Source organism: Miniopterus schreibersii, assembly GCF_964146895.1.
Source record: "Miniopterus schreibersii genome assembly, chromosome: 18".
Taxonomy (NCBI): Eukaryota; Metazoa; Chordata; class Mammalia; order Chiroptera; family Miniopteridae; genus Miniopterus; species Miniopterus schreibersii.
The window spans coordinates 30,928,527-30,942,737 of record NC_138121.1 but is presented as its reverse complement, the minus strand read 5'-3'; the positions used below and the strand labels follow the sequence as shown (position 1 = coordinate 30,942,737).

General features: G+C 41.9%; 1 protein-coding gene across 1 annotated transcript; it reads left to right on the top strand.

Annotated features, from left to right (window-relative positions):
• Positions 1–2,466: 2,466 nt before the first annotated feature.
• Positions 2,467–7,790, top strand: LOC308548062 (heat shock transcription factor, Y-linked-like; the record flags this gene model as incomplete). The annotated part of the gene is made up of 4 exons (XM_081119074.1): positions 2,467–2,979; positions 3,438–3,621; positions 7,452–7,565; positions 7,609–7,790. 4 exons carry the CDS (start codon positions 2,467–2,469, stop codon positions 7,788–7,790), a joined length of 993 nt encoding a protein of 330 aa, XP_080975200.1.
• Positions 7,791–14,211: the final 6,421 nt, after the last annotated feature.

Here is a 14,211-nt window from a genome sequence, read left to right as displayed (position 1 = left end):
TTAATGGAAAAAGTATCCTCAGGTGGGGATTAACAATTAAAACAACAAAATAAAAAAACCAAAGAAGATCAATATTGGGAACAACATGGATATTGCCTCCATGTCCACAGCCCCTCTTCCTGATCCCTTTGTTCTGCTTTCCCTCTCCCTTCCTATAAAAACCCCTGCCTGCACTGAGATGGTAAGATGGACTTTGAACAAGAGTCCCCCATCTTCTCAAGATGCTGGCACTTGAGTAAACCTCTTTCCTTTTTTCACCAGCACCTGTCTCACGAGTCTGGCTTTCATGGTGGCAGGCAGTTGAACCTTGCTTTCAGTTACAGCTGTGCTAAAGACAAAAAAGAAATGTCCACAAATAATGTATTCTACTTGGTAAATTTGTTTCTCATATGAGTACAAGTTAGCAATTCAGAAGCTACTTAGCATGTGTACTGGAGTTGAACAAATAGATAAATAAATTGTAGATAATGAGAGCCAGATTTTTCACTGTCACATAAAGAAATGACATATAAGCAAAGGGAAAAGGCTAGGATTAACCTGTGTTGCATTAGAGTCCAAGATATCAGTATAATTTATGCTTCCATAAATCAATCAATCAATTAAAAATACTTTGTATGTGCCCTAGCTGGTTTGGCTCAGTGGTAAGAGTATAGGTCAACAGACTGAAGGGTCCCAGGTTCAATTTCTGGCAAGGGCACATGCCTCAGTTCAAGCTCAATCACTGCCCCCACTCCCCACCAGTCAGAGTGTGTGCAGGAGACAACCAATGGATGTATCTCTCTACATTCATCTCTCTCTCTCTCTCTCTCTCTCTCTTTCTCTCTCTCTCTTCCCCTCCCTCCCACCTTCTCTGAAAAAAAGCAATGGAAAAAATATCCTCTGGTGAGGATTAAAAAAATACTTTGTATGTACATACATACATAGAAAAATAAAAATAGATGGGTGTATATACGGGTTAATTATGTAAATATAATTTTCTTAGCTTCATCTTTTCGGAGAGTCTAGAAATTCATTAACAGCAAGCACACCTAGACCCTAGCTCTTGGTTTCTCAATACCACTCTTCAATAAGTGGACCCAGGCTCCTTGCAGAAATGACTGATTCTTCAGCTGAGGCAGGGAATGAGACTCAGGAGGTGACAGCGCTTTGGAGCTCAGCCCATAAACAGCACACTTCAAACATCACCCAGTATCTCTAGAAATTTGTTCAGACTCCACAGGCCCCAAAATAAAACTAAAATTAACATGAGAAATCATGCCTCCAAGGCCAGAAACTCCCAGACCTCAGCCCCCATCAACAGTCCTACAGGTATACAATAAATATTCGCAAGTACTTACAGAAATGGAAGGATTTAACTAGAAATGTTATCAACTTTATATTCCAAAACCTAATTATGTTTTATGGTAATCAGTGATAATAGATTCATGCCATTTTGAAAACTAAGGTAAAATATACATAATATAAAAATAAACATTTTAGCCCTGGCTAGTGTGTCTCAGTTGGCTGATCGTCATTTCGTGCAACAAAAAGTTGCCAGTTCAATTCCCAGGCCAAGGCACATACCCGGGTTGTGGATTCAGTCCCCCTCGAGGTGCATACAGGAGGCAGCTGATTGATGTTTCTCTCTCATATTGATCTCCTCCCCCTCCTTCTCCCTCTCCCTTCCTCTCTATCTAAAATCAATAAAGACATATATTTTTTTAAATTTATCAAAAAATAAAACTAAATAAATAAACATTTTAAACTATACAATTCAGTGTCTTTAGAATCTGAATAATGTTGTACAACCATTAGCTCTCTAATTTTTAAACATTTTAATCACCGTAAAAGGAAGCCCCATATCCTTCGAACAGTATTTCCCATTCTCCCCCGCCGCATTCCTTCATTACCCTACCCTCCTTCCTGTCTCTATGGCTATGCTTTTTAATACACAGGTTATCCACATATTTCACTTCTAATTGCCAGATCTTTATTAATCATTTGTTCTGTTTTACTCATTTTTAATTGTTCATTTACCAGTGCTATTTACCAGTTCATTTACCAGTGCTGTTAACCAGTTCATTTACCGTACTAAATTGGCACCAATTTAGTAAGAGTTTGTATGCAGAGGGAGGAAATCACTTGTATTTCAGGGACCAAATAAATTAGTGTATGTATGTTTTACTTATTAAAAGATTCTATAGCAATGAGATTTTGCAGTTCTCATTTTTTGGTTACTACATAAATAACTCGCCTATATTTTATTTTAACTGAATAAAATATAGAGCGTGAGAAGGAAACACTGGCTGAATGTCACATTTAATTGCTAGGAGACCATTCATTTTGTGATGTCACAGCTACTCAGGTTGAGGACCATTGTGATGGTGTGAACAGTTTATCTGGGCAGGCCTGCAAAGACAGCCTTTGAAGCTGCAGTGTTCAAAATTATGCAGATGTGGAAGGGAGCTGAAGGAAAGTTTATGTGAGATGGCCCATGCTTCTTCAGAAATTCGAATTGCTTCTCCTCAAGATGGATCAGATGATTCAGAAGCCTCCATTAGGTCTGCACTGTGCGATCACACATACCCCGGGGACTCGGAATTGAGGTCTATGATAGAAGAATATGCCTTTCAGGCCTTGTGTGAAGAAACCTTGATAAAAAGACCACGTTACACATTTTGTACCTCCGAGCCAGATGAAGATAATGATTTCCTTTCTATGACCTTTCCCAGAAAACTGTGGAAGATCGTGGAAAGCGATCAATTTAAGTCTATTTGGTGGGATGAGAATGGAACCTCTATAGTGATTAATGAAGATCTCTTTAAGAAAGAAGTTTTGGAAAGAAAGGCCCCCTTCAGAATATTTGAGACTGAGAGCATGAAAAGTTTAGTTCGACAGCTTAACCTTTATGGATTTAGTAAAATGCGACAGAATTTTCAAAGATCTGCTTCTCTAGCTGACTTTCTGGCAGAAGAAAAAGAAGTCTCTGTGTTAAGCAAGGTATTCAGAAATTTCTGGTTACAACTTATACAGGGAATATTTATGCAAGATTTTATTTTTTACATTGATGTGTTCATATATATATATAAGCTAAAAACAGATTTTTTAAATTATTTTTCTAAATTTAGGACAGCTTGGGCGTAAACATTCAGGATTATAAGGAATTCTGCTAGTAACTTTGAACCTTATTGATGAACTCTATCTAAATAAAGGTCCTGAAACCATTCGAAGTGGTCTTCACAGGCACTGTAAATGTACAACACATTTTTGTTGGAAAACCATAATTAAATGTCCATGCCTAATAAGTAAACTTTCAAATATATTAACAGTGTACATGCATCATTTGATGACATTAACTTTGTGTGATAAAATGGAAATGATATTTTATAGATTAGGTTTGTTACATTCTAGTATCTTGGTTTAAAATGTCACTGGGTAACTTTCTCCTTTGGTTTTAGCTACAGTTCTTTCATAATCCCAATTTTAAACGAGGCTGTCCCCAACTCCTAGTAAGAATGAAAAGAAGAGTTGGGATTAAAAATGCTTCCCCAGGATCTTCATTGTTTCAAGATTTCAACAAGAAGCACTTAGGAGCAGATGATCATGTGGATCACCATAATTCTGGTTTTCTTGCTGAAACAAGTGAAGAAAGTGTATTTCCACACTCCACCAATGTAAATATGCCTCTAATAAGAAATCCTGCTACCAGCCAGATAATTGCTAAGACAACTGCTCAAATGAGAAGTAATTTTTCACCTCCATCATCTACTTTAGTTAGACCATCAGATCAAATTGTAATGGACCGATATGCTATTTCAAACCAGCTGACCACTTTCCCTGTGCATTCACACAGCAGCTACACTCAAGCAAATACCCGCATGGTGAATTTCATTACAACCACAGCTTCTTCTCAGAACCACATCATTTCTCCCTTACAGAGAAGTTATTTTGAAAGGATGGTGCAGCCTTCTACTTTTCCAAATAGATATTCTTACTCATCGGTCATTGATGGTCTTCCTCCTACCCTGCAACCAGCAGGCAGCCCGAGCTTCCCAATGCCATTGATGGCGGATACCTCTGCTGCCTCTCTCTCGAGGTCAACTCCTCAAACACCTTGATTGCGTGAACATCACCCCAATTACAGCCGATTTACCAAAGAACTACCAGATGAAGCAGGATAGCAAAAATTAAAATTTATGCTGGCAAATATCAGTAAAATGCCTGCAATTCTCTTTTTGAACAATAAACTTAACATGTTCAACTTTATGGTTTCATTGTCTTTATCTTTGAAGTAGTTGAGTAAAATGATGTCTTATTTCTATGGCAGGCTAATTAGTATTTTTTTAATATATGTTTTTGATCATTAGGAACAGTTAATATGCCTCCCTCTAAGTATATTATATCTAATTAACTTTAAAAAGAAACAATAATGGGTGTAAAGGGAAAAAAAAAAGGAAATTTCAGAAGTAATTTCTGAAATAGTCCAGGATGAATCAAATGAGGGCCTAAATTGGGATGGTGTGAAGGGATAGATACAAATAAAATATAGAAACAACAAAATACACAGTATTTAGCATTTTCTAAATTACATTACATTTTCTACTTATTGAAAAGCGTAAGTACTTATATTTTAATTGGCAGAGGTTGCCTTCATTAAAAATACATTTCATTCTTAAAAATATTGCTTACTATAATCACCCCAGTAACCACGATCACCATAATAAAGATGACATGATGTAGTCATAGATTCATTACTGTCAGTAGGTGGTGGTATTTTACAAATGACATTATAGAGGTGTCTTTTTCTTCTGTACTCAAAGCATTACTGTTTATGTGTGCCTTTATGTCCACACTTCAATTTTTCTGATGCATATTTTTACATTGTTTTATGTTTCATTGGAAGACAGGCTTAATACCTTAGGCTGGCCTCTGACGTCTTTTGGATTCTGATCCCAGAATCTCAGCATCGCTTACAAATCTCTTGAAGATCTTGCATCTGTTTATCTTAGTCACTCCATATCTTCTGTTCATTGTCCATTTAATGTTGCACTCAGACCAGCTATTCTCAACCATGCAGACTCCCATGTCACAACTTTTCCCCAGCTTTCCCCTGGCATTAGAAGGCCCTCTCTTTGCCTATTTAGATCACCGTGAAATCATTCTCAACACATATAACCTCTTTCAGATTTTTTTTTCTATACCTTGGACATCAGCACAGGTATAGCATAGTGCCTGCCAAATGATATATTCTTAGTATTTATTCAGTGAGCAATAAATCTCATGTTGACTTAAACCAAATAAAGTTTACTTTCTTTGCCAAAAACAAACCTCACATGGCCTTCAGTATTACTGTAGTTGGTCTTTACTCTTCAATGAGAATTTTCTTTAAATGGTATGTCACAGTAGTGTTCACTAGAGAGGCAACAATTTGACTTATTAAAACTAGTGTGTGTCACTGGTTATCATTCTAAGCACTTATTGCAATTGTCTGTTAATTTCTAGTCATCACTATGCAGATTTGAACACTTTACCACCTTAAAGGTTTTTTTTGTCCCCTTCAATTTCACTGAAATGTACTGGTTATTACTCTGTCTCCCTAGTAATTTCTTTTTCATCTTCTGCTTTGACTGACAAGTTTTTTCTTGAAAGAATTTGTTGTGTGCTTATCAATTCTTTATAGCATAGTTTCCCAAATGTTGCACTGAAATGTGTTACAGTGACAATATTCATCCATTTTAGTCCTCTAAAATAGCAGGGGCTGGGATGGGGTATAGATTTGGACAGCTAGAGATCACAGGCTGGCAACCTATTGTTGCCATCCTACCCCATATGTATTTAAATTTATGCCTAAAAAGGAAAAGTTTGAAATAATTATTCTACCCAGGAAATTGTGATTCTTTCTTGGTGTTGCATGACATCAGAAAATGGTCATCTATGCTCCTATGCCTTTAATATATCACTAGTTTTAGTTCTCAGAAGTGTATTTATAAGAAATGTAACAGTGTTGTACATAAGTGGATAAATGTTTCAAAAAATGAGGCCTAAAATAATAAAAAGTGGGGCAAAATTTAACTGACATGAATGAACACTGGGCAAAAAAGAAAAAAATGATAGGAGAAAATGAAAAGATGAAATGGGATACTAAAATATGGTAACTGTAAGGCCAGAATAAGGTATCAGAAAATCAAGAGTAAGAGCAGTGAATGAGAAAATGCAGAAAATAAATAGGTCAGCATGATTTGAATATCCTTACCCTACTTCCCCAACTTTTTCTTACTGCATTTATTGGGGTGACATTGGTTCCCAAAACCACACAGGTTTCAAATGCACAGCTCAATTCTGAAGTATAACACCACATGATTATAATATAATCCAGTTATAGAATAGTCTAACCTAGGAAATAGCCTAGAAGATTCAAAACAAAGATACATGTTTTTAAGCATTCTTTTAGGGTCTCACTAGTTTAGTATCATTCAAGTGCAAAAATAGTTTCCAACATTTGGCCCAAAAAGAATATAGCACAGATGTTCTGTGGAAAAGATAAAGTAGACATATTATTCAAGGTGCTTTTCATAAGTACAACTAATACCAAACCAGATTCGGCTGACTGCCACTTGAAAACCAATACTTGAATGGTGGTGTCAGGGTAAGGAAAATGATTTATTCAAGTGCCGGTAGCCTGAGAAGATGGTGGACTTGGTTCCCAAAGACCATCTTAACATCTCAGTGCATGCAGGGGTTTTTATAGACAGTGAGAGAAAAAGTAGAACAGAGAGAGCAAGGGGAGGGGCTGTAGACATGCAAGCAGGATCATTGCTGGTTCTAACATAGTTCTTTAATGTAGCACCCTGGAACCATTCAGCATCAGTCAAATTCCTGTGGTTGGGAGATCTGCCTCATCCAAAGTCTTGTAGTCAAGGCCAGTTCTTGTACAAACTGAAAACTGCCGGTGCCTGCAGTATGCTCATAAGAAAACTAAGTATATGAGTTGTTTTTATAAGTTTGTTAGTATATTTTAATTCTACTTCATGTTAGACAGAGTAGTATAAAGTCTTTATTCCCGGTTACAATTCCCCACTGTCAACTCTTTCTCCATATCTATGATGCTATTTATGTCTTCTGAATCTTCTGGGGGAATGAAGAACTTGAGCCTGTGGTAAAGCTAAATCTCATGAGTTAAAAGCAGGTATATCTATTCAAGGCACATGTTGTGCAGATGTAATTTTTCTGATGCAGGAAAGGCAAGCTATGGAGATTTTTATGATAATAAGTGCAAGTGCTACAAAGAAAAGTGGTTAAACTTAATTTAAGAATTTATTTTCATATGGACATGAGTCCTTGCATTATCCATGAGAACAGACTCACAAACCAATCTCCAGTTCCATCAAAGAGTGGGACATGATGGTCTAATGCTTGCTGAAGCCAGGTAGCTTGTTTCCTAATGTTAGTGATTCTTGTCTCTACCTGAGCAGAGGTGTTGATGTACAAACAGCAGCAAGAGTTGATAGTCCTGAAGATCCTGGAAGACAAGATTCCTGCTGAGACTGTTACTCCCAGAGACCAGCTACTGGGTGCTACATTCCTCAGTGAGACACAGAGACAGCTTTCCCGCTCTTCCAAAAATTACAGCTTCTCAGCAAAGGAGGTTTGGAGCTGTCGTCAAGGTGCAGAACAAGCTGGATGGCTGCTGCTGGCTGGCGTTGCGGATCCCCAGCAAGCCAGCCAGTGGATACTTCAGTAGGATCAAGGGAGAGGTGACTCTGCCTTGGCGCCTGCTCCGTGAGAACCTTGTGCGCTACTGCATGGCCTAGATTGAGATACAGGAGCCACCGCAGGGCTGGGCACTTTGCCCAAGGACACGAGACTCCAAGCCCGGGACCACCTAGCCTTCTGGTGGGCGACAGTGGCACGGACTCCCTGGCAAGGTAGAGGCTGCCACCTGTCCTCAGCAGCTCAGTGGAGTGGAGCACATCGGGCCTGCGCTCAGCCAGCTCCAGCTTCCCAGCGGCAGGCCAGGGGTCCAGCAGTGACAAGGACGGCCATGAGGGTGAGCAGGACGCCGTCTTCCCGAAGTCCTTCCTGGAAGAGCACATGGCGCTCACAGTGCTCTGCCAGGGGCCGGACTGCCTGGGGTGCGCCCCCAGTGTAACTCCCCCAAACCCACCCCAGGGAAGGGGAGATTCAATTAGAAATCCAGTCCAGTTTACCATGTTTAAAACAGAAGAAAATATGAAACTCACTTTTACAGAGTAACCAAATGCAATCCAAAGGGTCCCCCCCACCATCCATTATCCTCAAAATCTCCAAAACCCACGCCCCGGAGAAAGGAAAAATAGAAACTTCTTCCAAATCCCCATCTTACTACATTTAATAGACTTTTTTAAAAAAGTCATTCTTTTAGATAAGGGCTTCCAACTCTGTGCAACATTGAAGAACTAATCTGGAGTCTTGATACAGTGCCAACAGCAGCCCCGGCTCCTGTGCCTCAGTGGTTAGACCTTGGCCCACAGACTGAAGGGTCACGGGTTTGATTCCCAGTCAAGGGCACATACCTGGGTTGCATGTTCCATCCACAGCCCCAGTCGGTCGGGGCACATGCAGGAAGCAGCCCATCGATGTGTCTCTCTCACATCCACATTTCTCTCTCTTTCTCCCACCCCCCCTCCCTCTGTCCCTTCCACTCTCTAAAAATCAATGGAAAAAATATGCTCCGGTGAGGATTAACAAAAAAATAGCAACAAAAACAAACACAGATTTCAGACATCAGCATGTGCAGTTGTGAAGTGTGACTATACCATATCCTATTTTATAAATATATACAATTATGTATAATTTTAAGATAAATATATTTTAAGTAATAGAATGTTAATATATATTAAGTAATTCAAATATATAAACATATATAGTTATGATTTTATATAATAATTCTATATAATGTTATATAATAATTATATATATTCTTGTTCTCATTAACTGATCCTCTGCTCATATATCTTTGCCCTTTTACTCAACTGTGGAGGAAAAATTGACTCATATGAGTGATGATGTGTTGAACCAGACTTAACTTTTCGAAGTTCCGTGGTTCAGCAAATAGAATGTGGTATAGCTATCTATATCTATACCTATATCTATACCTATATCTATGTCTATCTGTATATATATACCTATGTCTATCTATGTGTATATGTATGTGGGAGAGAGAGTCATCTAGGTAAGAAATAAAGGGATCATTGAGGCAAATAGGTAAGCCAGAAGGGGGCAACTTTAGGCAGCAGGGGGTTCTGCCCATCCAGGACTAGAGGAAAATGGCCATAGCTTGAGTCTGCCAGGCTAACAGTTGAAGCCAGGTACGGTACGGTTAATACTCACTGATCTCTTTCTCCTCTCCACAGCAGAACTGCTCAAGGCCAGTGCGTTGACTCCTGACCAGCCTCATCTGAAACCACACCCCTTTACACACGCACGAACACCTTGAGGTATTGACTCCAGCTTGCCGTGGGAGGACGCAGGCAGGTTAAGTTTGTTTGACATAACTAGAAGTGGCTGAGCCTCTTCCGAGAAGAGCAAGGCCCATTCATGGCAGTTAGGGGTTACCCAGCGTTTCTAGATAGCTTTGGCTTATAGTTGCTAAATGGGTTAGTGATCCAACACTTCTGTCTCCAAAGAAAGCTGGGTGGGTGACAAACGTGAGACTACTGCTTGCTGTGACAATGCCACAGCTACTACGTTTGCTCTGAAAGAGAATAACGAAAGTGCTGAAGTTTAAATAATTTTTTAGTGGTGCTCACTACTCCACATTAAAGGGGGTACTCTGTCTGGGTAGGCCCTGGTGTTCTGAGTGAAGGTAAGAATAGAAATGTCTTCTTAAAAGTACCTGGTGCTCAGGTCTGTCTCCCACACACGAGCTGTGCTGCTGGGTGTCCCACTTGGCCTTGCTCCAAAGCTGAGTGTTCCAGACATGGGACCTGAGGTCTGGGACATGCACAATGATCCCAAAGCTGCCACTACCCGTAGGGACTGAAAACCCCATAAAACCACATAGGTCTGGAGTGGTATTGGTCAAAGGTGAGCAGCAGTCCTCAGTGTTGTGCATCCTGTTGGAAGCTCCAGAGCAAGAAAAAGTGGCTGCACCAATGGGGAAAACAGGGACATGCCACCAAAGGCTGGCTGGGGGCTGACAGCAATGCCCAAGTTGGAACATGGGGATGTCAAACTCCCAAACACTGACTGAGTTGTGCTGCTATTGGGTTCCAAGGCTGCAGTATAGGTTAAGTATGGAGGTTTTCTGGGGCTACCAGGTTTCCCACAGGGAAAGAGCCGGTAGAGCTGTAAAGAGGAGGCAGAAAGAGGCAGACTGGGACCTGGGAGTGGTATCCAGACCATCAGAGTCACAGGCAGGCTTGGATGTTGGATCTGAAGAGGTGCCGCTTATGGGAGTGAGGTGACCACAGAATCAGCGTCAGGTGGGTCAGAGAAGACAGGGACATTGGAAAGAATGGCTCCCTGTGGCTGCCTGTATAAGCTCCCAAATTGTAGCTAAAGGATGGTTCCTGCCCCAAAGGGAAGGTTGAAAGTTCAGGTGGAGCTGACTACCCTAAAAGCAAGTGGGCTTGTGGCAACTGTGACCTTTCCTGAGAATAGCTGCCCCCCATTGGGACAGGCCCGGTCAAATTGGAGGGAGCTGACACCGCATCCTGGTGGAGACCTGAAGATGAAAGGCCGGGAAGCCAGGGTGCCCGTGTCAGTTACACCGAAGTCCAAAGCGCCTTAGGAGACCGGCTGCCTGGGATGGTGGGAGTGACCGCTGCAGCAGGGATGGGCGGGCTGGTGAAGTCGGGGTGCTGGCGAAAGGGACTTGAGGAGTCTGTAAGAAAAAGGGAAGCGAATCTACCCACAAAGGTGATTCATTTCTGCAGAAGGTGGGCTTTAAGGGGAGGGAGGAAGTGCCAGGAGGTGTGGTAAGAGAAGCAGACAACCTGCAACTATGACGGAGGGACGCAAAGGGCCTTTTATTCCCATTATTAATGGAACCCCACATATGGGTTGAAATCTAAAGTGATAAACAGCAGAACAGCAAAAGGAGAGTTAGAAACTGTGCATCTCATATCACCATCAGTATCTTGTGGTGGGGGCGCGGAGTACCGAGAAACACGGGATTGGCGCCCCACGGGCAGGCCAGCCGGGCCAGGGGCCGCAAGCAGAAAGCGGCAGCGGCAGTGTAGGTGCGGCCCTGCAACCAGCCGGGGGACAGAACAGGCAGGCTGAGTGCAGCTGCTGTCTGAGTAGTAAAACCGGCCTCGGTTTTCCTCTCCGACCTCGTGGTCCCGTTGGTTCTGCTCTCTTCTCCAAGCCGAGGTCTTCAGCAATGACCGCGCAGGGTGGGTAGGAGGTGGGAGCAGCTCACCTTGGCCCCACAACACCGGCGGTAGCATCAGGGGGCAGCTCTAGCGCCACTGAACATTTCTACTTACAGGGCCTACCACTGACGGATGGGAGGAGAGTTTCTTCTGGACAGAGTATCTGACAGCACTTCCTCTCTGAGACTTCTGTGACTTCAGTAAGGCTACGCCAGTGGCCTCGTCAAGCTCTCCCTTCCTCAGCCTCTCTGGCAGCAGGAAGCAGGCTATGGTCGGGGAGAGGCCCTGTTGCACCTGGGTCATTCCTGCGAGGAGGCAGGAAGTTCCCAGCGGTTCCCAGCTGTTCTCAGCTGGTGATGGCATGGCCTTTGGTGAACGAGCTCATAGATGTTTTGTAATCTCTTCTTGGAATAGAGGTTGCTGTCCTTCAGGGGCCCAGGACTGTTCCCAATATGTGGCAATCCATTGGGCACCAGGAGCCTAGATGCTCATGGTACACTCGCACTACTTCCGGGGGTTCCTTTTCTGATAGTCCCTGCCTTTCAGACACTTGTTAATTGTCTCCCTCCTTCCATAGCCCCTTCCTTCACACTCCTCATGTTTTCAGCTCCATTTCCTCTAAGCAAGGATCTAGAGGCTGATTGGAAAGCCCAAGTCTTATGGAAGTGACTGCCTGATCACCTGGCAGAGGAGAGTCAGTTTGTGGCCTGGAGGAGGGACCTTTACCATTCCTGAGGGACCAGACACTTTGAGGTATAAGCAGACAGTAGTGGCTTCATCAGTGTCCCCTCAGGACCCTCAGAGCGGAACACTAAGGTTGCCTGATTCGATACCACCTCTTAGGGGCAAAGACACTGGATCCAGGTAGAACTGCCTAGGAAAACGGCCAAGGAGAGGTGCAGGGGCAGCGGGGTGATCTCAGCCGGAAGGGGAACACAAGTATGGCCGGGGCAGGGGCAGGGCACCTCAGTGCCTGACTTGAGGGCAGAGCACGGGCAACTTTGAGGTCTGCCCGCCTTTTCCCTGGAGTCACTGACTGGCAGAGCCTGCTCAAGGCCAGAGCAGGAGAGCAGTCGACATCCTGCCAGGGCTTTAGGGAAAGGTGTTCAGTATGCTGCAGCTGGGAGTTTGTACTTTTGTGCTTTATCATATAAATGAAATTCCCTCCATTTTCTCTTGCTGAGAGAAATAAGCCAGTCAAAGAGAGACGAATATCACATTATCTCACTTATATGTGGAATTTAATGAACATAATAAACTTATAAACAAAATAGGTCCAGAGGCATAGAGGCATGGAAGAGACGGACAGATCTCAGAAGGGTGGGAAGAGATTAACCAAATAAATTATATGCATATATGCTTAGCCAATGGACACAGACAATAGTGTGGTGAAGGCCTGGGGTGGGGCAGGGGCTGGGCGCAGGGGTTAAAAGTGAGGGGGGATTGGGGGACATCTGTAATACTGTCGACAATTAAATTTACATCATTGCATCTGTCATTTAGGGTTCATAATGGCAAGCAAACATACTGCAGCTGATTCAGGTAAAGAATAATTTATTGAAAACCTATTGGAATCTCTAGAAAACTAGAAAACTAAACTTGGCAAATTGGCAGGAATGAAAGTGGTCAAGCAGCCAAAGCATGCCAAAGAACTTCTGTGGGTCTCCACTGTCCTCGCTTCTCTGTGGTACCAGCACCCAGATCCAAAGTCTGGGGCAGAGGCATCTGGTCACCAAATACAGGTCAAGCCCTACACTCACGCCAGAGCAGAGTCTGGGGAATCAGTCTCCATCAGTGGGAGGTAGTTCTGACTGCCTCCAAACTCATAAGGTAAAAAAGTCCTCGGACAGAGAGGGGTTCTCAAATAGGGCAGAAAAGGTCACTACACAGCAACACAAAGCCAGATGAAAATATAAAGCTCTCAGGGAAGCTCTCATGATTGAGATACATTGGAAAACACATTCAATCTCTCTCTCTCACACATACACTCACACACACACACCACATTTTGACCAGCTAAGAATGAAATGCACGAATTATTGGATAGAATACAAAATAAATTGATTTAATACAGTTACAGTTTGGAAGTAAGAAATTACATTTAGGAGACACAAAGGATGGATCAAGAAGTCCAATATACTTTCAGAATTCCAGAAGAAACTAGTTGAGAGGAAAGGGAATGATAAATGCATGTATGGGAATCTAATACATGGCATGAGGCAATACAGGTCAGCTGAGAAAAAATGGCCAAATCAATAAAGTATGCCTGAATAATTAGTTGTGATATTTAAAAAATGAAAATAAATCCCCATTTCAGGTTATACTAAAAATTTCATTGTAAAATATAAAAAAATATTTTATGACCTCAAAGTAAGGAAGGATTTCTTAAATACAAGCAATGAGCATAAACTATAAAGGAAAATATAAATACATGAAATTCAAGGGCTTTGTTCATCAACAGTATCATAAAGTGAAAAGATATTCTCTGACTGGAAGAAGATATTTGTATTATATATAACTGAAAAGGACTGATATAGAGAATATTAATACATCTATCAGGAAAGGATACAGCCCAATAGAAATATGGAAAAAATCACAGAAAGGGAAACTCAAATAGCCATTAAACATAAAGAAGACATATGGCCTTATTATTAATTGTAGATCAAGGATTTTTTTCCTTTATTCCTCTAATAATCACATACAATTCAGGCCAGGACAAGTACCTCAGGTGCAGGCTCCATCCCTGGCCCTGGTCCGGTGTGTGCAGGAGGCAACCAACCAATGTGTTTCACATCAATGTTTCTCTCTCTCTCTCTCTCTCTCTCCCTTCCACTCTCTCTGAAAAGCAATGGAAAAAATATCCTTGGGTGAGGAT